General features: G+C 39.4%; 1 protein-coding gene across 13 annotated transcripts in view; it reads left to right on the plus strand.

Annotated features, from left to right (window-relative positions):
- The window catches only part of DMD (dystrophin), a 1,973,025-nt gene that overhangs the window by 828,884 nt on the left and 1,116,475 nt on the right, over window positions 1-27,666 (plus strand). For all 13 annotated transcript variants that reach the window (XR_014470468.1, XM_083174338.1, XM_083174337.1 and 10 more), the window contains 6 exons: window positions 5,178-5,348; window positions 7,751-7,930; window positions 10,715-10,843; window positions 16,589-16,759; window positions 25,367-25,489; window positions 27,014-27,151. Coding sequence is in view for 12 of the 13 variants with exons in the window: in XM_083174338.1 (XP_083030464.1) it covers window positions 5,178-5,348; window positions 7,751-7,930; window positions 10,715-10,843; window positions 16,589-16,759; window positions 25,367-25,489; window positions 27,014-27,151 (912 nt within the window). In the remaining variant the exon portion in view is untranslated. The remainder of the gene's footprint in view (window positions 1-5,177; window positions 5,349-7,750; window positions 7,931-10,714; window positions 10,844-16,588; window positions 16,760-25,366; window positions 25,490-27,013; window positions 27,152-27,666) is intronic.

The raw sequence follows: 27,666 nt of genomic DNA on the forward strand, positions 1-27,666 counted from the left end.
TGGGTTGCAGCTTTGACTGTTTAGTAATCTACACCAGCAATCACCCACTTATCACAGTAGTTATTACCACTACTTGGGATACCAAGTTTGTATCTGAATTTAGTATTGACATTTCAAATAACTATTCAATGGAGAAGGACAATTTATGGTATTATTTTCCTTTTAGTGGAATTGAAGAATCATTTACTATACAGCAGACAGTTAAATGTCTGTCTTGTCAATGTGTCTAAAAACTATAGTTGAGAGTCTTTATCAATACAGTGTTCTCCAGGACTTGTTAATAATGACTGATGTGGCTAGTGCACTGTCAACTTTGCTTATACATATTGATGGGGAGAATGTCTTTATTAAGAAGCTTCACTACTGTGTTAAGCCAAATCAAGTGGCTTTCATTTATGCCACTGTGCTTTATAGTTTAGTTCAACATTTGATTGATGACCCTTTGTACCTTTATGTGTGATAACCATATGGGGTTGACCTATTGGCTGTGTATTTAAAACATATAGCTCTACTATACCACACCCATTGAAATGTGCCCCTATATAATGCAATATGTTTTTTTTTTTAAATCAGTAATGCCGACAGATAACTACATAAAGAGGCTGATACAGAGGTGCACACAGAATCAGCCACAGTTGTATCTATTAGTTTCTATTGCAATTTACATGTCTGCATCTTTATGCAAATGTTGCTACTACATCCTTCCCTGGTGTTTAAATATGCTTCCAAATGTGCCCACTGTCAGCGCCAGTGCACACTGTGATAGCAATTGGATATCTTGCACAAAACCTATGATAGATGCAAAAAGCTCCTCTGTGTCTGACATCAGCTATGTGTTTACATCTGAATCAGCGTAACAGTTTGTTCAAGCAGTGAATAAACTAGGAACATCATCATTCCAGAAAATGAGCACTGTATTTGTTTTAAATTAACTTTGGAACCTTTAACCTGTCACCTTTACCATGATTCCATGTGCAAACAGGGTGCCACTAACAGATCGGCAACCTAATAACAGCAAACACAGAAAAATATAGAATTTTAAACAAATCCCATACATTTTGCTATTATTTACAGTATTTCATGACTCTACTAATGTTGTCTCAGAATGTCTCCCACTGCAAAGCTGAGTATACGCTGGGCTATGTATCCTTAACAGTATTCACAACTCCGATATCATTAACTATATATATTGTTCAGTGTGTGTGCTCAATATTGTTAACGAGGTGTGATCCTGCACATTGTTAACGACCTTCCCCATTGCCTGTACAAGCAGCCCAATCTGAAAATATCATCAGCGACTGCAAATACAGAGAGGGGGTACCTGGGAAGTCACTGTCCAATATTGTGTAAGTGTCTATGCGATTCTAACGTGACACCACTGATATGGGTGCCGGATGGGGTCCCAACAGTCGGGATCCCGACATGCATTTACCCGACGTCGGGATCCGACTGTCAAAACACCGACAGCTGTGTTCCCGATGGCCACCTTCTATTTTCCCTTATGGGGGTCCACGACCCCCATAGAGGGAGAATACAATAGGTGGCGAGCGTAGCGAGCCACCGTGCCCGTAGGGGGCTTAGTTGCACTCACAATGCTGTCTGAATCCGGCCAGTCGGGATCCCGATGCCGGGCTAATGACTGTCGGGATCCCAACTGTCGGACCCCTGTACCACACCCCACTGATATAGCTAGCAATATCGGCAGTGCCTTAAAAGGTAATTTGTCCTACATAGGTTTTATTATTTTTTTTTGCTTTTCTATGCGAACTCCAATATAAAACTAAGTTCTAAAAGAACTTACAACGTGGACAACAGTGCGTGTCATTGTTCCACAAGGTTGCCAGAGCCCACTGTTAGTTTTGTATACACTGCAGATTGGGGTCATTTTTAATATCCCATGTTTTAGTAGCAGAGACTCAGAGGACCTTTTTCTACTGATTTAGTATTTAGTGGGAAGGATGAGAATATTAAAATAAATAAAAAAATTATTACATTTAAATTTCCCTGACAGGGCTCTATATTGTTAATATTGCTTTCATTTGTTATTTCTTTACCTTCGGTAATGCAAAGTTAAAATAATTATAACTTTTTTAGCACATTTTTTACATAAGCTATTAATATACAATATATACTAAAGACATCACACACTTAAGGCCCCTACACACTGGGCGACTTTTAGCTGAAAGCTGCGCAAAATTGCCTGTTTGAGCGGCTTTCAGCTCAAAGCTGCCCAGTGTATATGCCCCAGAGATGAGCGGTGATCGCTGATGCGTGCTCCTGCATCATCACCGGGAAAGCCGCTCATCTGCTGGTAATACCAGCAGATGAGCAGCATTGAGGACTGCGCTATGCAACGCCGTCCTCCCCCCTCCGTCGGCGCCGGGCAGGGGGAAAGCCGCTCAGTGTGTATGCACTGAGCGGCTTTCCCCGCAGTGATGGTTGGCATCATCGCTGCCCATACACGCTGGGCATAGTCGCCCAGTGTGTAGGGACCATTAGCAATATTTGCTTTGACAATAATTTCAGAGTCAACCCGCAAACAGATTTATAATAGAGATCTATTTGTGACATTCATAACTGAAAACACTAGTACTCTATAGGACTATGTATACTATTGTATTAGCAGAATCTATTTTGTTAATGTATATATTGTAATAAATAGTGGGAATTAATAGGGGCCAGCTTTATTGTCCATTGCTGCTAATAAGTATTACACAGTATATACTAAAAAATAAACTACATTCACATAGGCTGAATGCAAGAAATTCAAGCAAGTTATTACTGTTAAAAAAATATGTGCTGTAGATGGCAGCCTTTCAATTCTTCCCAGCATAGGCCCTGGTGTTCAGATAGAAAATCTATTTTGGTTTACTGGGAATTAAAGTGCTATGTTTATCTTAGCAAAATGCAACCGCAGAATATAGTCTAATTGTCTAAATAAATAAATGTTGCACATTTTGAACTTAAAACTTCAACTTTATAATTGTAGTCAATAAAATTGCAGTCCCTCAAGAGAAATTTCAGAAAACAGCATTTGTCATGGATATACAATGTGCAATGCTAACGTAAAGATTATGATAACCCATTATTTTCAATTAGCTTCCCTGCTTTTAACATAGCTAGATAAAATATACACACAGTTTGCATTTTGCTTTAATTAGTGCAATTTTTACCTATTTGTCATTTATTCCAAAATTTCCAAAATGCTTGAAACACTAATTGAACAGCATATTGTTAAGTGGAATTTCCTAACTCTGTGCAAAATAACTAGTTAGAGCAAAAATATTATCACTGTCACTAGTACAATAGTTAACATTTCTCAAGAAGATCAGCTTACTGTACTGCCAAGAAAGCAGTGGCGTAGCTACAGGGGTCACACCTGCGACCGGGCCCCTGAGCCAGGGGGGCCCAGCCCCCGCCACTGTCCGGCCGTCCTGGATGAGGGTAGTGAACAGTAGCACCCGTTCCCAGTGGTGCTTTGCGGGCCCGGCCAGAGTGCGTCGCGCTGACGTCACGCGGCTCTGGCACGTACCCTCCCGTACTCCTCTGTTGGCGTATGGTCTGCTGAGGCGCCATGGATTAGGAGGACCTCCCACACTCCTCCGCGGGCACATACTCTGCAGAGTATACAAAGCGCCGTGGAGCAGAAGGACTGTGGAGCACCTGCGGCGGCTGGCGGGAGTCTGGACACAGTGAGAGGGGAGCAGTGAGCAGAACACAGAGTGAGTGGGCAATTGCATACATATAAATGTTGGAGGCTTCACCTTAAATTATCATTTTATCTTGCCTGCACCTTTGTGAAGGATAACACATTAGTTACAGACAGTGTTATGGGGATCTCACATGGAACTTGGAAGAGACTAGTTAGTGGTAACAATGCATGCACTGGACATTCTAATGGGAGTAATTGCTTGTTGCCACTATCATTGCATGCAGTGCTGCGATGTCACTGCAGACTGTCCTTCCCCACTAGGATTGCATTTTGAAAAGATTGAAAGCCAGGAAACTGCTAACCTGGGCCTCTACAGTTTTATCATCTTTGTTCTTTTAATATTTTATTTAAATAAACTACTATCCTATGTTTAAATGTTAGTTCTATTATTAACATAATATACTTGATGTATTAAAATATAAACAGACCGAGATTTTAATTTTGTTGTATGTAGGGGGGCCCCAAGCTGACCTTTCGCACCAAGGCCCATGAACGTGTCTTGCAACTAATTTTGTCAGGATGGAACCTTGACATTAACACTCAATTTGTCAAATAAAAATACAAAATTATAGAAGACCTGTTATGGTACATAATAGAACCTCGCACACTACAGGAAATGGAACATCAACCGATCTACTGCTCTGCCCCATTCCTCTATCCTATTCCTCAGTCCTGTCCCTCTATCCCACCATACCTCCACCTCTCAGTCCACTCCTCTGCCCCCCACTTCTGCTGCTCTTTCCAGCTCTGGTTCACACTGCCCTCCCTATCTGCCCTACTGCTGCAAATTTACCCATTCTTGAGGTATCCTATTTCTCCCCAGCTAGGTTAGGGTCAGTCATGTTGCTCTCTGCAGAGAGAGACATTGGAGAGGTGGCACATGCTGGTTTCCACTGTGCATGCATGTTGGGGATTACTTAATCCGTAGAATATTATTGTAGAGATAAAGGATTGATCAACTCTTCCAGAGACTTTCTCTTATGCCACCAGCTGCCTGCATGTAGGGATAATTAGTACATTTTCTGTTTAGGTCATACATATTGTACAAAGAATTACTGTCAAATGTATTTTATCTTATAAAAACTGGTCCTATTTTATAATTATAATTGTTTATTTGTAATGTGCCACTAATTCAACAGTATAAGAAAGTCTTATACTGTAAACCATACATGAAACCACTTTGATATAAATGAGCAAAACTTTCACACCAGTTCTAGAGCTTCCTGTTATAGTATTTACAAAATGTGTTTTAGCTATTGTATTTGTTAATCAGCTATTTTCATACTATACATTTACAATAGCCAACTTGACCTTGTTATCTTAAGATGCAAAATGCCACATACATACTGTCATGTTCTTTGTGTAAGTATTACCAGATTGCACCTATGTTTAAGTATATACATGTACATCTGTGAATTGGTTTATATATTTCATATTATAGTTCTATCATGTTTATCTTAAACAGGTAACTGAGGGAAAGCAGATGCTGGAGAAATGCCTAAAATTCTCAAGGAAGCTAAGGAAAGAGATGAGCAGCTTAACTGAATGGTTAGCCACAATAGATACTGAAGTAACAAAGAGATCATCTGAGGAGGGTATGCCCACTAATTTAGAGGAAGAGATAGCCTGGAGCAAGGTGAGTGTTTTCTACCAATAAATATAAAAATAAATATTTCATCAAGATATGTACACCATTTCAAATCATACTGTACCGTATGAGCCATTTATAAGCTTTCTCAACCAGTTTTTACAGTCATTATTTAATTAGACCTGCATTAAAGTTGTATATACTGGAAAAGAGATTTATCTCATACATTCTCTCATCGCCGGGTACGCGATCCTGTTTTCAGCCCCGTTCTAATCGCTGGTTGCAGGAGCTTGCTCCTGCGACCAGCTGATTTCCTCTGCGGCACTGCCTGCCGCATCTCTGGTCACTGATGAAAAGGAGACACTGAGCAATATATTGAGCACTATAACTCCCCCCGTGTGTACGCACCTTTACACTTTCCAAGCTTGATACACCATGTTAATGCAGAAAACCTATGGAAACTGCAGTTTTGGGAGGTTTGGCTGCATTTTACTGCTTAGTACATCCTGCCCCTTGTGTGGCTCTGTCCAGTCCCATTTATGTCCGAGCCCCTCCCACCTCATGTTTGTCTTCCAAATTCCAACTTGCCACTGGGTGATGGTAAAAAGTTATACCTCTATCTGCAAAAGCGGGAAAAGTATTTTATTCATTTGTCCCTAAGATAGAGCATTAAACCATGCCTTAACCACCGGTTTAGGTGACTTGTGATATTTTTGCCTCCTTCCACCTTTAAAAAGAAAACAGTTCATACATGTATGCTACTGCTCAGCAATGCGCAAAGCGTATTCCATTCTGAAAGAAGGTGTATTAGGGTCCAAAAATCTGAACTCGGAAACTAGGAAGTTTATTCATATGCTTATTCAATAATGCAAGTTATCAATGGGTCAGTTCGACCAGCGTGTTGATTTTTTAGATAATCTATAGTATACTAGGTCTACCTGATACCGATTTTCATTATACTGTAGTCACATCAAATATTTTATATGATTATTAGGGAGAAATTTGTAAATGTTCATTAAATGTCAAAAATAAAGTTGTGAGGTATAATGTACTGAACCAACCAACCAACCAGCCTGTAAATGTTAAGGTACAAGCTGATTGGATAGTATTTATCTCTGACAATTTCCTCTTAGAACTTTGAAAAATTACCCCCCCTCCCCCCACCTTATGTGAAATACGTTTTACTTGTTAGAATTCTTTTGGTATCAGAAGTCGCAGTATGTAAAACATCTGATGCACATAAAGTTTTAACAATCAGCCCAAGTATTTTATCCAATTTTTTTTTTAAAGGACGAGGCGAGAATCCTCATTCCTGCAAAACACAGCAAGGCAGCTGATTGTAATTACTAGTTTTTGACTTTTAAATCAATTCTAGTAGGTGACACCCCATTGCTGTTCAATATTTTTTCTCATTTTCACTTGCTTTTATGCCCTGCAGAGAAGTCTATATAAAACATCAGCCTGCCTAAATCTTTGATTAATACTGGGATCTTATCAACCAGTGTTAGAGGACAAATGTCACATTTCAAGGAACAAATTGCATATCCTTCCAGTTAAATATATTACAGGCAGGATGTCAATCATCGACCAAACAAAACAAATCTGACATTTAGTAATTCTTTTAAATCCCCTGCTGCAATGCTCTTGAAATTAGTGTTACCTATTTGAAACCAGAATACTATTTTTAAAAGCTAATTTACTGCCTATTTACATTGCATTTACATGAAATTAAATGATAAAGCTTAAGGTTTGTATTTAAATAGTTTCCCTTCTAGATACTGTATGTGTTCATGTAAAGAAACATGTCCTTGTTATCTTGGCTCCTCTTTGCATGTATCTTATAATACTTTTTAGGGATGCATGTGGTGCACATATACTGCATGTACTTGTTTATGTGCTGTAGAATATCAAAGAAAAGGGTCTTCTTCCAATTTAAAAATCCCAAAACCTGGTGACACTCGCTATCACTGGGGTTTATTTACTAAGATGGGTGTTCTACTGAAGATGGGATGCTGCCCACAGCAACCAATCAGAATCTATTCATTTATTTTGCACCTTCTATAAAATAATAGATCTGATTGGTTGCCCATAGCAACATCCCATCTTCAATAGAACTCCTATCTTAGTAAATAAACCTCTCTCTGTCTCACTGTAGAAACGAAGAACTGCCTCAGGATGCCAATAGAAAAGGAGATGCAGAATTGAAAAGATAAAGACATTAAATAAAGCATTTATTCTTAAAGTAAAAGTAATAAAAATTGCATTTCTAACTTTTACAGTTTAATTTTTTTCCATTTTGTATGGTTGTGGCACAGGAAGTCTAAGGGGGGAATTTACTAAGATGAGAGTTCTATATCAGATGGGATATTGCTATGGGCATAAATATACAACTAAAATATTATTTATATTCAGTGCAAAAGTTCAATATGGCCTTTTTAATACTCCTACAGTCTACACAAAAAGAGATCGAGAAAAGACAGCAGCAACTAAAAAATATATGGGAATTGGGGGATTCCCTCAGAGGTGTACTCGGAGAAAATGCCAGCCTGGTGGATGATAAACTTAGTCTGCTGAATAGCAATTGGCTGGCAGTAACTTCAAGAGCTGAGGAATGGTTCCGTCTCCTGTTGGTAAGTAATGTTTTTGTACAGTATAATATATTTGTGCAAAAGTATATACTGTACAGTACAGCAGGTTTATATTTAATTAATTGTCAGTACAGTCTGAATACATGGGGATTATTTGAGATTAAGAGAATATTGGTTACATTTTTATTGCTTGGGAAATATTTAGGTGCATGGATACAAACCAATTAGAAAAATGCCTCAAAGGGACTTTTTAAATGAGGTCTACTGGCATCATAGTAAGAATACACTATCCAGAGATAGTTTGATCAAAAGACCAACCATTTACAGTATGTACTTAATTCAGTTCACAAACCTGTTTTTGTACTGATCTTGTTTAAATACTCTGTTTGGCTTAAATTGGAGACTTTCAAATGAAGAATTGGGATGTGTGATGTGATGACTGAAAGAGTGAAAAAAATTGTATCTCTGTCTCCTGGTTGGGGGCGGAGATAACTAGGGGGCGCAATGAGTGAGCTGTTTCAGCTTTGTTTGGCTGCTGCAACAAAGATAGCTCTAGTCAAACCTAAATAAGAGCGAAAAACAAAAGAAAATAAATGCAGCGCCTTGATTATAAATAATATAAATAATATATATAAGCAATTGGATTGACTTTACAATAAAGTTTAGATCAAGAAATCTTATTAATATTAAAACACTTAAAACATAAAATAAAGTTTAAAATAAATGGCAGCACAATGGACACTGTCCGTTCCTATATATATGCCTGGGAAAATCTGGGTCTGGCTTGGAATGCAGACCATGGAATGAAACCTCTCCTTCAAATTCAAGGAGGGTCTGGTTCTAGGTAGGAGTTCCTTTTATTTGTAATCTCACTGGTAGACTTGAGGCTGAATTTTAGTTGAAACCCAATGGTATGGGTAAAAAGCAGTCCGTCCATCCAGGCTGGTTTGGAATGTGTCCTGATTGAAAAGTTGGTTCTGCCAAGTAAGCTCCTCTGATGCGTTTCGCTAGAATATAGCTTTTTAAAAGGTAGTGGGGTAACTGTATGGTGACTGAGTATTTATACCCTTGTAAATGAAGTGATCAATTACACCTGTGTAAATATAAAAAAAACCCTGTAATGAGGAGGAGGCAAATCCTTATACAATGTATACATGAATCACTAAATGTAAAAATGAGTATAGGAACATTCATATTACCTTATTCTTTATTACCTGGTTTAGTCATAGATATCACTGAGTTACTTCCTTATTTCATCCCAATGGTGTAAACACCACATGTGACCAAAGTGGAAAAGAAGTTTGTCTCTTGTTCTATTTCTTATTGGACCTCTATGCCCACATGACCCGTCTCAAATGGAGGCTCGGATTTCTGACATCATATATTTGTATTCTGCCCATAGGGGCTGGGATATAATCCAAGCTGTGCTTTTCCGGTCACATGGCCGGATACCTGGCAATAGTGAGGCTTGAAACTCATTAGTCTCGGTCATGTGACCAGACACCCAGGTCCGTGATTGGGTGTTCTAATAGGAGAATAGATATTACATAGTCTAGTTATAAGTTGTGTTCACATGACCGGTCATGTGACACAGTCACATGACCGGGTTTGCTGTCAGACATAGAGAGCACAGGTTTAGTATTAGTTCACTATTGCTGTTATGTCATTATGCATCACAGTCACATGACCGGGTCTGTAATCAGACATTATAGACATGGATACAATCCCGTGGTCCTGTAGTTCAATGTGGTGGTCATGGAATTATAGTACCAGATGGGGACTTGATATTAACATCTCATGTTACAGGTTGAGTATCCCGTATCCAAAATGCTCGGGACCAGGAGAATTTTGGATAACGGATTATTCCGTATTTCGGAATATTTTAATATTTCAATGATGTATTTTGAAGTATCTTGCATTTATGCTGTATAAACACATAATATACACACAAATATATTTTATTACCACATAAAATACACACAAATATATTTTAATTGTTCAAAAAACAAGGTTTCAAAACGTGAAACAAAATTTGTGTACTATCTCAGCACTGAATTTGAATGCCAAGCAATCATTGTCTTGCACATATATAGTGCCAGTTACATATCATGTCCCCAGTGATGCTGTTACAAATGTCCCCAGTGAGTTTTTAGCAAAAAAAAAAAAAATGTCACTTTCTGGAAAGTCCGTATTTCGGAATAATTTGGATAACGGATATTCGGATACGGGATACTCGACCTGTACCATTATATATACCGTTACAGCAAGATAACAAAAACAATATATTTAGAAACAATAGTAATAGCTATCTGTGTAAATTAGAAGGTGATTTATTCAGGCATAAATATATAAAAACATTTAATTGTGAACAACTGAATAAACAAAGTCCTTCTCTCAGAAGAATCTCAGTGGGGTCAATAGCACAAATGTACAGAAATGTATGTAAATTAAGAAAAAGAAAAAAAAAAGGAAGGAAGGAATTATAGTACACAATTAAATTCCAAGGCATCATTAAGGCCATCCGGGTGCAGTGATCCCATTTGATGGATCCAGAAAACTTCCTGACGACACAGTTTCCTGAAGCGTTTAACACCTGTCACTCTTAAACATTCTGATGACTGAAAGAATAACACAGCTTCTGTAATTCTAACTAAAGCATTGAGGGAGGGATAGTGTGGGTTGTGGTACAGTGGGTTACGGGTAGGGTTAAAATACTTACCAGGATCCATTGGTATTTTGACTTTTGGGATAAATTTGTTGACATCATGACAGTCAAGGTTGTGACTGCAAAGTTTTTGTACCCAACACAATGTGTGTTTATTACAGGAATATCAAAAGCAAATGGAATCTTTTGATCAAGGTGTTGCTGGCGCTACAGCCTGGATGTACCATGCCGAAATAATGCTAGATGAATTAGAGCGACAAAAGCCACAAGAAAGAGAAGAGACACTGAAGGTATGCAACTATCTGCAACTTGTCATATTTCTGGAAGCTAGTTATTCTGCAAGGACATTTATATACAACCCCAAGTCTAGACAAAGCAGTGTTTATCACATGTTTGTGCATTATTTTCTCTTTGAGCCAGATTCTGAGGGGTACATTTACTAAAGCTTCTAAAAATTAATTAGAGCAGATAGTAACCAATCAGATTCTATTATTTTCTAGGATCCAATAGAGAAATGATATACAAAATCTGATTGGTTACTAAGGATAACATCACTTTTTTTAATTTTTAAAAGCTTTAGTAAATTTGGAGTAAAGCAAAAAAAAAAAGCAGTACTTAAATAGGCAGGTGGATGTGGCTGAAGGGGGGCTGGCACTGATGTAGGGGCAGACAGGTTCACATCTGCAGCTACACAAACTGGTTGGTGGGCAGCACCTGAGCCGTTGCAGCTGGTGCTGAGCAGTGTCCAGTATAAATAAGTCAAATGTGTTTGCGCAAACTGATCCAAATCCTGGGATTGAAAGCTCCAAATCCCAGGATTGAAATCTGGCAATTTTGATTCTAAATCCCAGTATCCCAATGATACCGATCCCATGGTTGGACACTCCAAGTGACACCCTAGCCCCCCATGTAGCCTAATCATTAACATCCTCAGAATGTCAACATACTGTATCACATTGTTACAGTTCAGTTGCTGACATTGTGAATATTCTAAATCTCTGAGGATGTCAACATAGTACCTGTACCTGTTACCGGTTCAACCACATCACAATATTCTGATGTCACCATTGTGATTTTGAAATTATGTTTGTCAACATGGTTACTGTTGATTTGACTGGATAACATATTAGCACCCTTGTATTACAAGCGGGGTTGCTTTAGGTATATTAGAACTGGGAAAGGATTTAGGAGTCCAAATTGTTAACAAATTGGGGTGTAGTGCTCATTGTCATGTAACAACAAATAAGGAAAACAGGATACTAGCATGTATAAAAAGGGGTATGGAGACCAGGGACAAAAAAAGTATGTCTGTATTGGTTAGACCGCATCTAGAATACAGAGTACACTATAAAAGGATTCGGTATGAAATCCCAACAGGGTCAAAATCCTGAATGAGTCATAATACCGACAAGGACAAAATCCCAACAAGGACAAAAATACCGACATTAAAAATACCGACAAGGACAAAATCACGACATTTAAAATCCTGACATGGTCAAAATACCGACATATAGAATGTGCAGGTGAAACTGTCAACATGACTTTGGGTCGACAGGTCGCGAGGTCGATATGGTTTTTTTCACTGCTTTTTGACCTGGATGTCGACATAGGCAACATGGACACAGTTGGAGGTGAACCGCAGCCCCTCGCATCGCTCGCTTCGCTAGCAATGCTTCGGTATACTCCCACCATGCCCTAGTGGATGGTAGGGCATGAAATACCACCTGTTGCACATGTCGGGTCAAAAAACAGTGAAAAAACCCATGTCGACCTGTCGACCCAAAGTCATGTTGACAGTTTCACCTGTACATTCTATATGTCGGGATTTTGCCCTTGTCGGTATTTTAAATGTCGGGCTTTTGTCCTTGTCCGGATTTTGTCCTTGTCGATATTCTGACCCATTCGTGATTTTGACCCTGTCGGGATTTTGACCGTCGGGATTTTGACTGCATCCCCTATAAAACACTATAAAAAGGACATCATATACAGTAACTGGAAAAAGTCAAAAGAAGAGAAACAAAGCTAATAAAGGCATTGGAGAATTTAAGCTATGAAGACAGATTGAACAAATTGGGACTATTTGCGGTAGAAAAGAGACATTTAATGGGAGACATGCTAAACATGTACAAATACAGTATATCAACAAAAGGAGCTGTCAGGCAACCTTTTCCCTTTGTGGAAGGACTCTAGGAAACGTGGGAATGAGTTTAGACTAGAGCAGGGCTGGGCAATTGCGGCCCTCCAGATGTTGAGGAACTACACATCCCAGCATGCCTTGCATCAGTTTCAGCATGGCCACATAGCAAAACTAATGCAAAGCATCCTGGGATGTGTAGTTCCTCAACATCTGGAGGGCCGCAATTGTCCAGCCCTGGACTAGAGGAAAGAAGATTTTGTTCCCTTAGAAGGAAAAACATTTTTTTTTATGGTCAGGGCAGCCAAATTGTGGAACTCTCTTCCTGGAGAGGTGGTGTAAGCAGACACAATAAATAAGTTTAAAATAAGGATGGACAAACATCTATTGGGTAAAAACATCAATCATAATCTTAAAAAAGACATTGTTTCCAGCTCACTAAATGGCATTAGTAAGCAAGCTTGAACACTACCGAAATTGGCTGCTAAATCGAATCGCGGATCAAATTGGCCGCAAATCGCCTGCAGAATCGTATACTATATCGTATGCAATTTAGATGAAATTGGGCGCCGTGATAATACACAAGAACCAAACAATGTCTTTTTTACTTACTCAGTATTAACCCCTACCTCATGCACCTGAGTGGTATTACTGAACTAATTGAGCATCTACCACTATATGTATATCAATCATAATCTGTCATTAAATAAATAAGAATACACATAGAATAAGGGATGTAGCAAATAGATCACACACATTAACCAACATTGGAATCAATGAACACGTTTTTATTCAGCCTTAACTACTAAGTAACTATGGGCGGGATTCTCTAACAACCCCCACAGCACATCGCCGGCACTCGCATTGTTAATAATCGCATATGCAGTAACATATGCGATTATTAACGCCAAGGTGATGACCGGCGATGTGGTGCGGGTCCCCCCTCCCTCCCTGAACCCTCAGCCGGCTGTGTGATGGCTCCTCTTCTTCCTCCCTGCACCCGGAAGCTGTGGAGATCACTGGTCTGGGCAGCACAGCAGGAGGCTGCCCGGACACAGGTGAGGGAGGGCAGCGCGGATCGGCGGGGGGCGCATGGGGCGGCGGGGGACGCGAAGGGAAGCCCATAGGCTTCCATGGGGTTATGCCATATAGAACTGGCGTAACCCCCCCCGGCGGTGGGGCTTTGCTGCATATGGAAATGCAGTAAAAACCCCGAAAACTGGGTTTTTACGGCATTTTTGTGTTTGGTGAATCTCGTCCTAAGGGCCTTATTCTAGTTCACTCTTTCTGACAAAGTCCTTCTTAGATGGACAAAACCATGTGCATTGAAGGTGGGGCAGATGTTACTTGTGCAGAGAGAATTAGATTTGGGTGGGGTTTTACTTCAAAGTGAGATCTATATTGCAGTGTAAAAATAAAGCAGCCAGTATTTACCCTGCACAGAAACAAAATAACTCACCCAACTCTAATTATCTCTGCACATTTTACATATGCCCCCTGCAGTGCACATGGTTTTGTCCATCTAAGAAGGATTTTGTCAGAAAGAGTGAACTAGAATAAGGCCCTATGTAACAAAGTTACATGCTTTTTGTAGCTCCCATCTTAAATGTACCCCCCACATTTGCAATCAGTTTCTTTCCCTCATCCACTAACCATTTAGGATGCTCTTTAAAGTTGAAAATAAAGATCCTAGTTTGCGTTAGAGTTATATGCACTGGCATGCTTGTTTTCTACATTTGTATTTTAAATTGATCAAATCTTACGACCATACAACCTTAACTCTAGAAATAGATCATTTCAGTGCAATTGTGTCAGTCTTCATATTTTACTGAAACACTTAAGGACCATACACACTATGCGATATGTGGCACAGCCAATACCGTTAATGATATTGTATCTAGTATCTAGTATCTAGAAGGGAAAAGCTTAACCTATGTCTACATGCCTATACTGTACTTGAGAAAGAAAAACAAATGGCGCTCTGCTCTATTTGTCCCAAAATTATTTGTATCAATCCGTTTGGTAATCGGATTTAAATTTTATACCAGGTTACACTCGGAGGTAAAGAGGTATAAGACACTTTGTCTATAATTTAACCCCCGTGTGTACAAGGTTCAGGCAGCGTGAAAAGGAATAGCCAATTCCTAATGTGAAGACATAAGACAAGAAAGGGGGATACACGCGCTAGAATCAATGTATATAAAGAAATAAAAATATATAATATGTAAAAAAGTTTTAATTTTATATATATATAGAAATATATATTGCACTGGCCAGTGACATTTGATAAATAAAAATCACAATTAAATATAAAATTTATAAGTAAATACAAAACATATTAAGGGCTGCACATTTTAAAAACATAGGATCATCATGTCTAGGCAGACTCGTTTTGATACTCCAAAGTGGTTTCTTGTTAACTGATGTCTGGCCAGACAGAAATGAGCAAAAAATGAAAAAATGTTTAAAAATGCAAAAAACGAAATAAAGGAAAAAAATTTTTTGTTGAAAGTCAATAATGGATAAAAGTCTCAGGGTTCCAAACTGCTACTGTCGTACTGCTATATTTGAGGCAGTAATTAGCTTTGAAATAAACCAATACTTGCTTTTAGGGTTATTCGACAGGCAGGTATGGAATCCGATTCTGGAGCTCCAGAAAGTGTAGAGGAGGTATTTTGAAAAGCTGTATGAAAATACCTCCTCTACACTTTCTGGAGCTCCAGAATCGGATTCCATACCTGCCTGTCGAATAACCCAAAAAGCAAGTATTGGTTTATTTCAAAGCTAATTACTGCCTCAAATATAGCAGTACGACAGTAGCAGTTTGGAACCCTGAGACTTTTATCCATTATTGACTTTCAACAAAAAATTTTTTTCCTTTATTTCGTTTTTTGCATTTTTAAATATTTTTTTTATTTTTTGCTCATTTCTGTCTGGCCAGACATCAGTTAACAAGAAACCACTTTGGAGTATCAAAACGAGTCTGCCTAGACATGATGATCCTATGTTTTTAAAATGTGCAGCCCTTAATATGTTTTGTATTTACTTATAAATTTTATATTTAATTGTGATTTTTATTTATCAAATGTCACTGGCCAGTGCAATATATATTTCTATATATATATAAAATTAAAACTTTTTTACATATTATATATTTTTATTTCTTTATATACATTGATTCTAGCGCGTGTATCCCCCTTTCTTGTCCTATACTGTACTTCCCTTATATCTTAGTTCCTCAATGTTTCTCTGTATGGGGGAGATGAAGTGGAAAAGTTGGTAAAATCAAACAGTCAGCTCAAGCTGTCATTTTTCTCGCACAGTCTTTAAAATGACAGGTAGAACCTGATTGAATGCTTTGGGCAAATACTTTGGGGACATTTACTTAGATGAAAGTTTTATTTCACATGTACTATCTGATCTTCTAGAAGGTACTAAATAAATAAGTCAATTCTGATTGGTTGCCCATTGCAACAACCAATCTGAAATAGAACTCCCATCTTAGTAAATTTCCCCCTTCATCTCTTTCCAAGGCTTGATACTTCTCCCCGTAAGTGGAAAGGACTGAAAGTGTACCTGTCCCCAACTCTTAATAAGTAGTGTTCAAATAATCAATGCTGCCCCTTGCTATGAATTCTCTTTTAGAGACTCACATTGACTTTATGATGCATGAACCTTGTCATTTATTGAATAAATACTCACTGTTTAATCGTATAATGAGAAAGAAAGCTCTCCAGTGTTAGAACATACTTACAAATGTGTCTTATCTCTGCAGCTTTAAGTAGCTTAATAAAAAATATGTGTTGATTATTCACACTTTGATAAATCTCTCATTTTATATGAGCTCATTCTCTTTATGGTTATTTCTTTATTATATCTTTTTCTCTGTTATGGGCTGCAGCTTTTAAAGTCTGAGCTGAATGATATTCAGCCAAAGGTGGATTCGGTGCATGACCAAGCTGAAGAGTTAATGACAAACCGCGGTGATCACTGCAAGAGGAAAGTAGAAACCAAGCTGTCTGAACTCGACCAACGATTTATCCCTATATCTCAAAAGATAAAGAGTGGAAAGGTATTGCAAAGTGTTATACATGAAAGTAGCGCACCACTGTATTGTCAGATCTAGATTTGTTAAAGGACAGACTGAAGTCAAGGACATGTTTTGCTAAAACTCATTATACTACAATTAGGCAATTCTCTTGCTCTATACTTATGGCTTGCTTTTAAATGTATTTGAATGCTGTATAAAAAAACAGGTTACTGTTATTTATTTCACTTAAATCTACTTTATATGCATTGCCTCTAAAAATGGTACAGACCATTAATTTAGCCTTTGGTGGGTATTGCCAATTGTATGTAAATAGTGTAAAATATTGCCTTTCCTCCTCTGTAGTAATGTTCACCAATTTACAACTTGCAAGTTTTATGTGATTGAACCAGTTGGAAATCTGAGCAGCCTTCATTTACAGATACAGAGTTAAATATGGATATTTGGAAAACTCACTAAGAATTGGTGCTATACAGCTGTGAGTTTTAAGAACTCCAGTACAAACACAACACTCTTGTGGAGATAAAATGGAAGATTAAAATTAAAATGTACCAATCATGGAGTAGAAAAAGTCTGTTAGTAAATGGACAATGTGTACTAAAGAGCATTCCAAATGTTTTAATATTGCTTCTAAAATATAATTGACTAGGATGGAACACATTTTTGTAGTCAGTCTTCATCACCTACTCATCCAATTTCCTTATCTTGGAAGTAAATGTATGCATAAAGAATGCATCCAGTTATATCACTGGAATATCACAGCAGCACAAAGTGAATGCTGTGATAGCTTGCTAGGTAGAAATTAAGCTTGCTAGATAGAAAGTAGACAGCAAAGTCCCCTAATGTGGTACAGGAGAGGATCTTATATTTTTCACACTAATATTAGAAACTTTTCAGTTTAACATTTCTTCTATATGAAAAAGAGCCCATGGGTCTCTTGAAGAAGGAGTATGATGCTAGATGATTTAGCGTATCTCTGCACATACTTAAAACAATTGGGTTTACCCATATGTTCTTGGCCCTTATTCTGTTTGGCTCATTCGGGCACCCATTCACACCCTTGCAAGTCATCCAGAACCCGCCCCCCTTCCATGCCGGGTTTGTTCTCCCAGGATGCAAATGGATGTTTTACATAAACATCCATTCGCATGCCAGTTAGAACCTCCCCCATCTTTCGATGGTCAACAACCATCTAATGATGTTGGAGGTGCACGCATATGAAAGGGTGATCCAGACCACTCGTACATATGCGTCTAGAAATCCAGGGAATGTCAGCTGTCTGCCCCCCGCATGTGTGTCACGAATGCATTAGCATGTGTACGCCCAGCTTTTTCATGGGAATGCCCATGAAACGCTTGGCGTGCACATATGCTGATGGGCCTGCCCGGCACCCCACACCCCTCTCTCTCCACCCCCCCCCCCCCCCCGCTTGAAAAACAGGGAGAGTGCACTCAGATTTTGTGCTGATTTTGCATGCTCCAAGGATATGCACATGCGCAGAATTGCTGCTGCGCGTGCACATACGCAAAACATCGGTCCCGATGCGAATCAACCACAATAAGGGCCCTTATGCAGATCAGTGTGATTTTAGCAATTATGCATGCTTGGTGGCCTTTCATTGTGGTTCAATCACATATAGGTCCTATGTACTTACTCTCCTGCTGCAACTCCCACATGGCTGCTCCTTCCTGGATGGGGCAGTGTACATTTCAGGAAATATGCAATAAGTGCATCTTTGGACAATTACAAATTCCTGCAGCCAGGACAAACATCTAAGAAAGTCATATTGTTTTGTGGATAGTGAATAGTTGCAAATACTAGTTGATGATAATGATGGTGACTCCAGATGTGGGGCTACAGTGTGCTCCAAAATATATATAGGGAAACTACAACAACTGACAGTTAATCCTGGCCAACAATGTTTAGCAGCAGTTGGGGTGACAGTTGGTGTCATTCCTCAAGTTGAATTTTGAACTGCACTGCACTCCACATCTGGAGCCACCCGTGCTCCCCACTTGTAATGACCTGTTTGTGAAAGCACTAAGGGTGCTGTTTGGTACTGTATTTATGCTGTGGTATTAATAATTCTTTGGGTTTATTCTCTTTGGGCGCATTTTTATTTTACGTGACAGGGTGTTTTGTTTTTTTTGAGATTCACTGATGTCTACAATTGTATGCATATTTTATAAATAAAACCAATGGCTGAAACTCTATGTGATGTACAGTATGCCTGGTGTAATCTTGGTGCAGCTTTTCTAGTAAGTTATTTCTGCATTTTGGGGCACATTATGGCTTACTCGAATTCAGTCCCCATGTGTCTACAGGTTTATTTTTGTTTATCATGGTTTGTTTTTATTTCTCACAGCAATATAAAACCTTCATTAAGGTACAGTACATCAGTTAACTGGAGCCCTTGCTCAAAATTATTGTTATTACTAATAGTGTTCATTATAGCACTATGCACTACACTAATAGTGTTCATTCTAGCAATATGCAACTTTCAAAACTTGAGCAGTTAATCTTTCTTGCCGCTCTCTGCAGTGATGCTTCTCAGCACAGTGTGGTCCAGACAGTGTTAAAAGCACCAAAGTAGAGAGCGACAACTCAGACAGGATAGATAAACTACACGTGTCGGGTGCTAGAATGAACACTATTAGTATACATCCATCAAATTCCATATTTTGTATTTAGTGGGAGATTGCTTTAAGCCTTGCAGAGACATAGGGTGGTATTCAATGCCCCTGATGGTGAGCTATAAGGTGAGCAGTGCCAATAGCTCACCATCAAGAGTATTCAACGCCATCCCCTTCACGCACCATTTCCACCTCACACGCACCATTTCCACCTCAGCAAGGTGGAAATGGCGAGTGTGGCCATCAAAACGGCGGGCTCACCACAAAATGCAGCGGACTCACTGCATTTACAGCAAAGCTCACGGTTTAAGGGAATCCTCGCCATCCTCTGATGGTGAGGATTCCAGACAAACATTGAATACGGCGAGGGAGGTTGGACAATGAGCATTGCTTTTCCTCTGCGGAAATAAGCCATCCTCGTTGTGCAAACCCCCCTCGCCGCAGCATTGAATACATCTCATTAAGTGGGGAAGTTGTGAACAGCGAACACAAAGCTTCTGTTATTTACTGTATCTAGAACAGTCTCTGGAAAAGCAGGTTAGACAACTTCTGCACTACAGTATATCTCTCTCCAAGGCTTCATACATTTCCAGTTTCATCTCAAAGTTCATCAATGGTCAGGGGCCTTTAGAAACATTGCTGGGCAAAGTCATAGTCACATTACATTACATTGCAGATACAGTATAAATGGTTGTGCAGAAATGAGCACACTCTCTATATGCTGGACCCCTAACAAGTTTAATATAGTCAAGAATTTCTATTACATTTTAAATAAACAATCATACATCACTTTTCCCAATTAAGCACAACAAGTAGCCCCCAGTCACTTCACATTTTAATATAAAGAGTTTGTCATAACATTTATTATCTTGATACTGATACTGGAGCTAACGCGTCTTTTTGAAACTTGATAAATATTCACTGAAGTTTTTCCAAATCACTTTTGCTTTTTTAAACAAACTTGCTAATATGGTGACATATATTTGTATGGACTCATTACTCAATGTTTATAATTCTGAAAGAAGGGAATTTGTCTTAATGATTTCCTCTGACCTGATAAATGATTTTTTTAATAATGTAATGGGGTTTTCATCTTACTGTTAATCAAAATAAGATTAAAGGCACTCAACAGAGTACCACCCATTAAGTGTTCATTAAAATATCTCCTGCATTAAAAAGTACAGCATGTGTTCTAGAAAAATAAGACTCACCAGAATCGCATTATCTACAGTAATGTATTTAGTGTAGTTATTGTGATTAATAGTAGTGAATAACTTGACAAGATTGACATGGATTTAAATGCAGATAGTAAATTAGTGTATGCATACTCCTGATGCTGAAGTGAATATATATATATATATATATATATATCTGGAGTGTTGCTTAACTATAGCACAAAGTTTCCTGCAAAACTTGAGTTGACCGGTGTTAGGGGCATAGCATGAAACCAACGTTACTTCAGAGTCTTCTAATTTGCCAATCAACATTAGGTATCTGCCCTCCGGATCTGCCACCTGGGATTCAACCGAAAGATGACATCTAGAGGAAACCAATATAGCGACTCCCGCTTTTTTTAGAGGGCCATTCGCCATGTAGCATTGGGGGAACCTATTGTCAAAAAATTTGGGCGGAGCCGATTTAATGAAATGTGTTTCCTGCAATGCAACGATATCGGCTTTCATTTTGTTGAAAGAATTTAAGGCTAACTTCCGTTTCTGCGGGGAGTTAAGCCCCTTAACATTTAAGGATATAAAATTCACCATGAGGCAGTCCGGAAGGCAGATATTGACCCAACGCAGAATGATTGACCTGGAATGAGGGTGAGGGAAAGGGAATGAGAGGGGGGACAACAAACATGAGGGCAAGGGACACATAGACATAAAATAACGGCTCTATACAGAGTCGGAGTGAGACGCCAGAAACAGAGCATCTCACCAGGCATACTTAAGCTGGGGGGGTAGTGGCAACCCACCCCACAGTGTCAACCGAACAATATAACAAACATCATACAACTATAGCAAAAAGAGCATTAACAGCATGCAGACGAATATAATATTTCCTAATTATCACCGTTGAGGGAATGAATGATGCATTTTAGGCAAATTACTTCCTATCCGAGGCGATCCTCAAATGTAATACCCAGAGGGTCCCTCAGGTGAGCAACAAGGTACAATATTAAGGGAATTTCCCTAGACATATAACCAACCAGTCTCTAGTTTTAGGGTCGCTTCCCGCCCATCTCAGCTATCTAGTACGAACAAAAGTAAAAGTCAATAAGAAAAAGAAATAAAATAATAATAAACAGAGAACCCAAATAGGCATACGAGAAGTAAGCAGAGGGCAACACAGTTAGCGTCTGAATATGAACTAGGACTTGTGCATTCAGTCAGAACTTATAAGGCAAAGCGGGTGGCAAGTAAATAGCTATTATCTCCTCATTTCTCCACCACCGACCAGTCCTGCTGAAGACGGTGTTCAGGAGAGGAGGAGGGCGAAGATTCCAGCAGCTTCCATTTGCGAAGCAGATTCATCCCTTCTGCGACCTCAGACACGGCCACAGTGGAGCCGTCTCTGGAGATGAGCAGTTTTGTGGGGAATCCCCATCTGTACAGGATGTTAGCCTTTCGAAGCACACTGGTTATTGGTTGAAGAGACCGCCTTTTATTCAGTGTGGCTTTAGATAGGTCCCCAAAAAGTTGTAGGGAGCCTAATGCTTCAGCTGTGTCAGAAGAAGGTCTAGCAGCTTTTAACAGGGCTTCCTTTATATAGAAAAAATGGACGCGCATCAAAACATCTCTGGGGGCACCCTCAGGAGCACCCCTAGGTTTGGGTAGTCTCTGAATCCGATCAAGGAGGAGGTCTGATCTAGCTACCGATGGAAGGAGTTTACTGAAGATGTCTAGGGTAAAGTCGTGAAGACTACTATTAGAAACATTTTCGGGGACCCCTCTTAGCTTCAGGTTGTTTCTACGGGATCTGTCCTCCATATCACTGACTTTATCTCGTAGGGCCGCTACTTCTTCCTCCAGCGTTGCATGAGCATCTATAAGCGAGTTGTGGGATCCAACCACCTCCCCCATTTTGGTCTCCAGGGAGTTTGTGCGATCGCCTAAGTCGTCAATTGACCGCTGACACGCCTGGAACGACGCTCGCAGCTCCGTCGTCATGTCTTCTTTAAACTGATAGAGCAGTTGCTTTAAAGTTCCAACGGTCAGAGCAGCACTGTCCTCCATCCCCGGGGTTGCCAGGGGACCTGTATGGGAGGGTCGGGAGGATTCACCGGTGTTCAGAGACGGAGGTGAGGCTGTATCCAATTTAGTGGGTAGAGGTGCCTGGACCCCCACGCGGCGCGGTGACGGTTTAAAGAAAGGCACCTGTGAGACAGCCTTTGACACTTTACTCCTCTTAGACGGCATAGCTGAGTAACAGAGGAGCCTATTGGTACTATGTGTTGAGTCACCAGAGTAGGGGTACTGTAGGAGTAGCAGATGTTGCCTTATGTATCCCGGTAGGTCCTCAGTCAAGGGGCAAGTATAAATGCTGCTCGCTCTCTTATTTAGGCAGACACTGTGAGGTGGTGCATATTAGGGGGCTAGCACAGTGGGCATATCCCTGCAGCCATGTTCAGGGTAGGTTGTGTCAGCAACAGGGAGATGGACAGGGCAGGACAGAATCATTAACAGCAGTGCAGTTGTTCACTGTGTGTAACAGTGGGAGCAGTGGGAGCAGAGGACAATCTTTGCCCCAACCAAGATGGCCGCCGCACTTTTCAGCTGGTTTTGTGTTCTTTTTTTATCGTTGGTGGGGGACTGAGCGTTTAATGAGGGGTCTCCAGGGGGGCCAAGCGGGGATAGCGGAGTGTGCTCGCCACGCCGGGGGTCTGCAGTCTCACCCGGAGCCGCGGTGGTGTGCGGCCGTGGCTATTCGGGCTTCCAATAAGGCCGCCGGAGGGAGTGAGTGCAGCTCAGGCAGCTCCTACCTTACAGGTGAGGCTGCCGCAGGTCCCAGCAGTCGTCCGGCGGCTACAAGGGGCACTCAGGGGGCTCCCCAGGGTCCCGGCGCAGTCCTCTGCTCCTCCAAACGACGCTCCGCCGTTCCGTGATGCGGCGTCGGATCGGGCCTAAACTCGAGGCCCCGGCTTCCGCGGGTACTAGGCCGCAGTCCGCAGAGACCCGTGGACGGGTCCCCCGACTCCGCAGCTGTTCCCCTGCGATCGCTGACCAGGTAGAGGGGTGCCCGCTGTGCCTGTGCAGGCTAGGGCAGGGGGTGGAAGGTGGCTAGGGCTGTGTTTTAAACCTTCAGGCCTGGAACTCCAGCAAGGTGCTGCCTTCCTCTTCCCCAGTTAGGCCACGCCCCCCGTGTAACTTTTTATTGATACTGGCACATGCACAAGTAGAGATCAGAGAATTCATGGTACTATAGTACTTATTGTCAACAGGGACTGGTGAATATTTAATAAGAAAGGGTACATTGGTACCCAGTATAGAGCTGGTATTGACTGTCTCTGGTGAAATCCACTGTAAAAATCAACCAGAAATAGAGACTACGGTGCTAAGAGTAATACAGGAGAACACTGGAAATGAATACCACCACTCTATGAAAGATAGATTGCAGACTACAGCAGAAGTAATTCTGGCAAGGAGCAGTGGCCATGGATACATAATTAATGTGCCCTGGCTGTTACTTGGCCACTGGAATGATGTGTAGAAATCAGGTCCAGGATTAGTTGAGAAAAGATCAGCTGACTGAGGGCAATATGGTAGGGCATATGTTTACCTATCAATACTGTAGGTCATACTGTAAGTAAGAGCTTTGAACAGTTCAGAACAACACCTATTTCAATATAAATATCAACATATGTTCATGGCATCAAGAAACATATTGTGAACTGATAAATATAGAAATAGATAACAAGACATACAGTATAGGGGGAGATTTACTAAGATGGGAGTTCTATTTCACATGGGATGTTGCTATGGGCAACCAATCAGATACTATCTATTATCTCCTAGAAGGTGCTAAATAAATGAGAAGTAGATGAGAAGTAGATTCTGATTGGTTACCCATAGAAACATCCCAAGTGAAATAAAACTCCCATCTTAGTAAATTTCCCCTTGCCGTAATACAGTGCAGCACACATCTACTGTACATCTTCAATATAATTAACACTAGTAGACATTCATTGTATATCTAAAACAGCCCATTTTGCTAAGACTTCAGTTTGTTTTTGGTTTTCACTAGACAGATCAATGTTCAAAATAGTTTCTACAGCCAATCATACAAATAGTACAGTATGTACTGTCGGTTCACAGCTCTACGCGTATGTGCCAGATCTAGACAACAAATAATAGATGTTGAGGAAAGGACAGTATTCACAGAACCTACAAAATATGCAGAATGGTTTATTTATCAGTCAGCGTCCAAGACCTTTGCTTGACACTGCCTGAAAAGATGGAATGTTTTCTGTTTTCTGCCTTCAGGATATTATGCCAGAGGGTGGAATTCAGTGTTATGATTTTTCTCCACTCTTACCAATGTTAAATTCAAGAGTAATGATGCAACTTTTAACACCATGTTTGCATTGAATGCCATTTAAAGTAAAATCTAAGGGTTTATTTACTAAGCAATGGGTTTTATTACCCAGCAAAAGGGCAATGATTTTACTAGCTATAACTTGCTAAGAAAAACATTGCCCTTTTTACTTTAATATAATCCAATAATGTTTTCAAGAACAAATTAAGAATGTTTTTAAAGAAACGTTTAAATATTGCAATGCTCTAACAATAATATTTCATTTATTGCAAGCAAGTAATTTTCCCCACGCCTAATCTGACAACTACACAGCAGGTGCACACCATCAGTGAAATAGTGATACATCACCAGTAATATACTCCATAGAGACCACATCAAATAGTGAAATAAAAAAATTACCATGTCCTCTATACAGTATATAGGAAATAACATCATGTGCTAAATAAGTTGTACATTATCTTTACAGGCAATGGCATCCTACAGGGAACTGGAACAATTTCATTTTGACATACAGAAATTGCTTGAACCACTGGATGCTGAAATTCAGCTAGGAGTGAATCTCACAGAAGAAGACTTCAATACAGAAATGGTAATGGTTATGGTAACAGTTAATTTGGTAGTGTTGGGGGTTCTAGAACTTTTGACAAATAATAATAATAACAATAATAACATTGTAATGTGCTAGTACAGTAATCTCAATTTCTGGTATCATTTTTGTGTAAGGGTTACTTCTAGTGTTTTGGGTTATTTTTTGTTTGGAAAAGTTCTTGATTTCCAAACATTTTAGAAAAGTTATTTTGTGATAAATATGTGATATCTCTATGTGATTTCATCTGTCAGAGAAAGAGGGGTGGAGTGCAAAACAGAGTATGGATGGATATTGGTGGGTTAACCTTACACAGTTCCTTCGGTGGTTAGCATTGATATTATGAAAACAGCAATGGTGATAAGCCAATGGTTTCCAAACTGTGTGTCCTGGCTCCTTGTGGTGCTATGGGAAATTTGCAAGGGTTTGGGAACCACTGGGCTTATCACCATGACCCCAGTGCAGATAAAAAAATATTTTCTTCTTCACAGTCATTGACATTTCTTAACAACAGCAGTTTCCTGCATATTAGACATCTCATCTGGGGTCCCATTGAGGAAAGAAGTTACTATGTTCCCTGGTTGTACTAAATTGCAGAAAAAAATATGAGTCTTTTCCAATTATGCTGTAAGGGGGTATTAAAACATAAAGTAGGGGGGGAAAGAGGTCAAAACATCCAGAATACTATGCATTACTTGCATATGCAATGAAAAGTACTTTGGAATATGTTCTAGAGGTTATTTGTACTGCACACACAACAGGAAACATCTCCTTTGCCTACACAAGAAAAAAGCCATTGCTGTAAAGCCGTTGAGTCCTGACCCCTTAGTTAACAATTGCCCAAACCTAGCCTGTTTATAGGAATGTACAGTACTAGCTACACAAGGACAAGTGATCAACATTGTGAAATTCACCCACCTCTTAATGACATATATGTTTGACAGATTCCCCAGAAGATGTCATTAATTTCATGTGTATCATATTGTATAACACATGATATGGCGAAACATCACCTTGGAATTGATGTCAGTAACTCAAAATATTTATTTATATATTTTTTATTAATAAAAGAACCCGTATTTGCAAAAATATGCAGCTAAAATACCTCTGTATGGATATCCTTACAAAATGAATCACTTGATTTGCACAAGCCTTGTTCACAATGACATTTGTGTAAAAAAAAGTATATACAGTAGTTGATGCCTCAGATAATTTTGTAGCTAATCAGTAATAAAAATGTTACCCAACTTTAGCTCTCTAGGGGTAAATTTACTAAAGGGTGATTTTTTTTTTTTATCAAGGTTTTGTTTCAAGGGCTAAATTTCATATTTACTAAAAAATAGTCTGGTTGTACATTTGCAGTTTAGCCCTTAAAACACAACATAGATTGGTTAAAATCAATGAAAAAAAAATGTAGTCTATCACTAGTGGTAATTGTTACAAAAACATAAAGTCTATTGTGTGCACTGTTTATCTTATAATTTATGATTCATAATAATTGTTTTTTCTCAATATTCTGTTTACCAGAGCAAAGATGATGATGGGAAAGTGAAAGAATTGTTGCAGAGAGGACATAATCTTCAATTAAAGATTAGTGATGATAAAAAGAGAGAAGAAATCAAACAAAAACAACAACTATTACAGTCTAAGCACAATGCTCTCAAGGTAACTAATATGTAACAAATATCCTTCTGTATGAAGCACATTTGCTTTGTTTTATTGATCAAGTAACAAAAAGTTCTGTCAAATATTTTTTTTTTTATTCCATAATAATGTCATCCTTTAATTTAAATAATGGTGACAGGGCTGCAACTAGAAATTGTGGGACCCAGGCAAGATTTCATGAAGCAAACAGACAGGGACCCTTCTGACAGCTTACAGAAACAATAAATAAATAAATGACAATATTTTGGTCAGGAACTAATGACATTCAGTTAATAACTAATTACAATTTTTCATTGATTTGCAAATTAATGGAGGATTTGTTCTTCCCCTTCCAAAATATCAGCTTAGTTCTCTGCCTCTAACATTTACCCCAAAACCAGTTTCTCATTTAAATTCACAACTTTTCTAATCTTCACCATATAAAGCTAACATTAGAGAACATCAGTGTCCTTTTGAAGAAAGGTTGGTCTGCAAGCACTGGTGAATCTAAAAGAATTGACTAATGATCCTTTTTT

Source organism: Crinia signifera, chromosome 2, assembly GCF_055691185.1.
Source record: "Crinia signifera chromosome 2, ASM5569118v1, whole genome shotgun sequence".
NCBI lineage: Eukaryota > Metazoa > Chordata > Amphibia > Anura > Myobatrachidae > Crinia > Crinia signifera.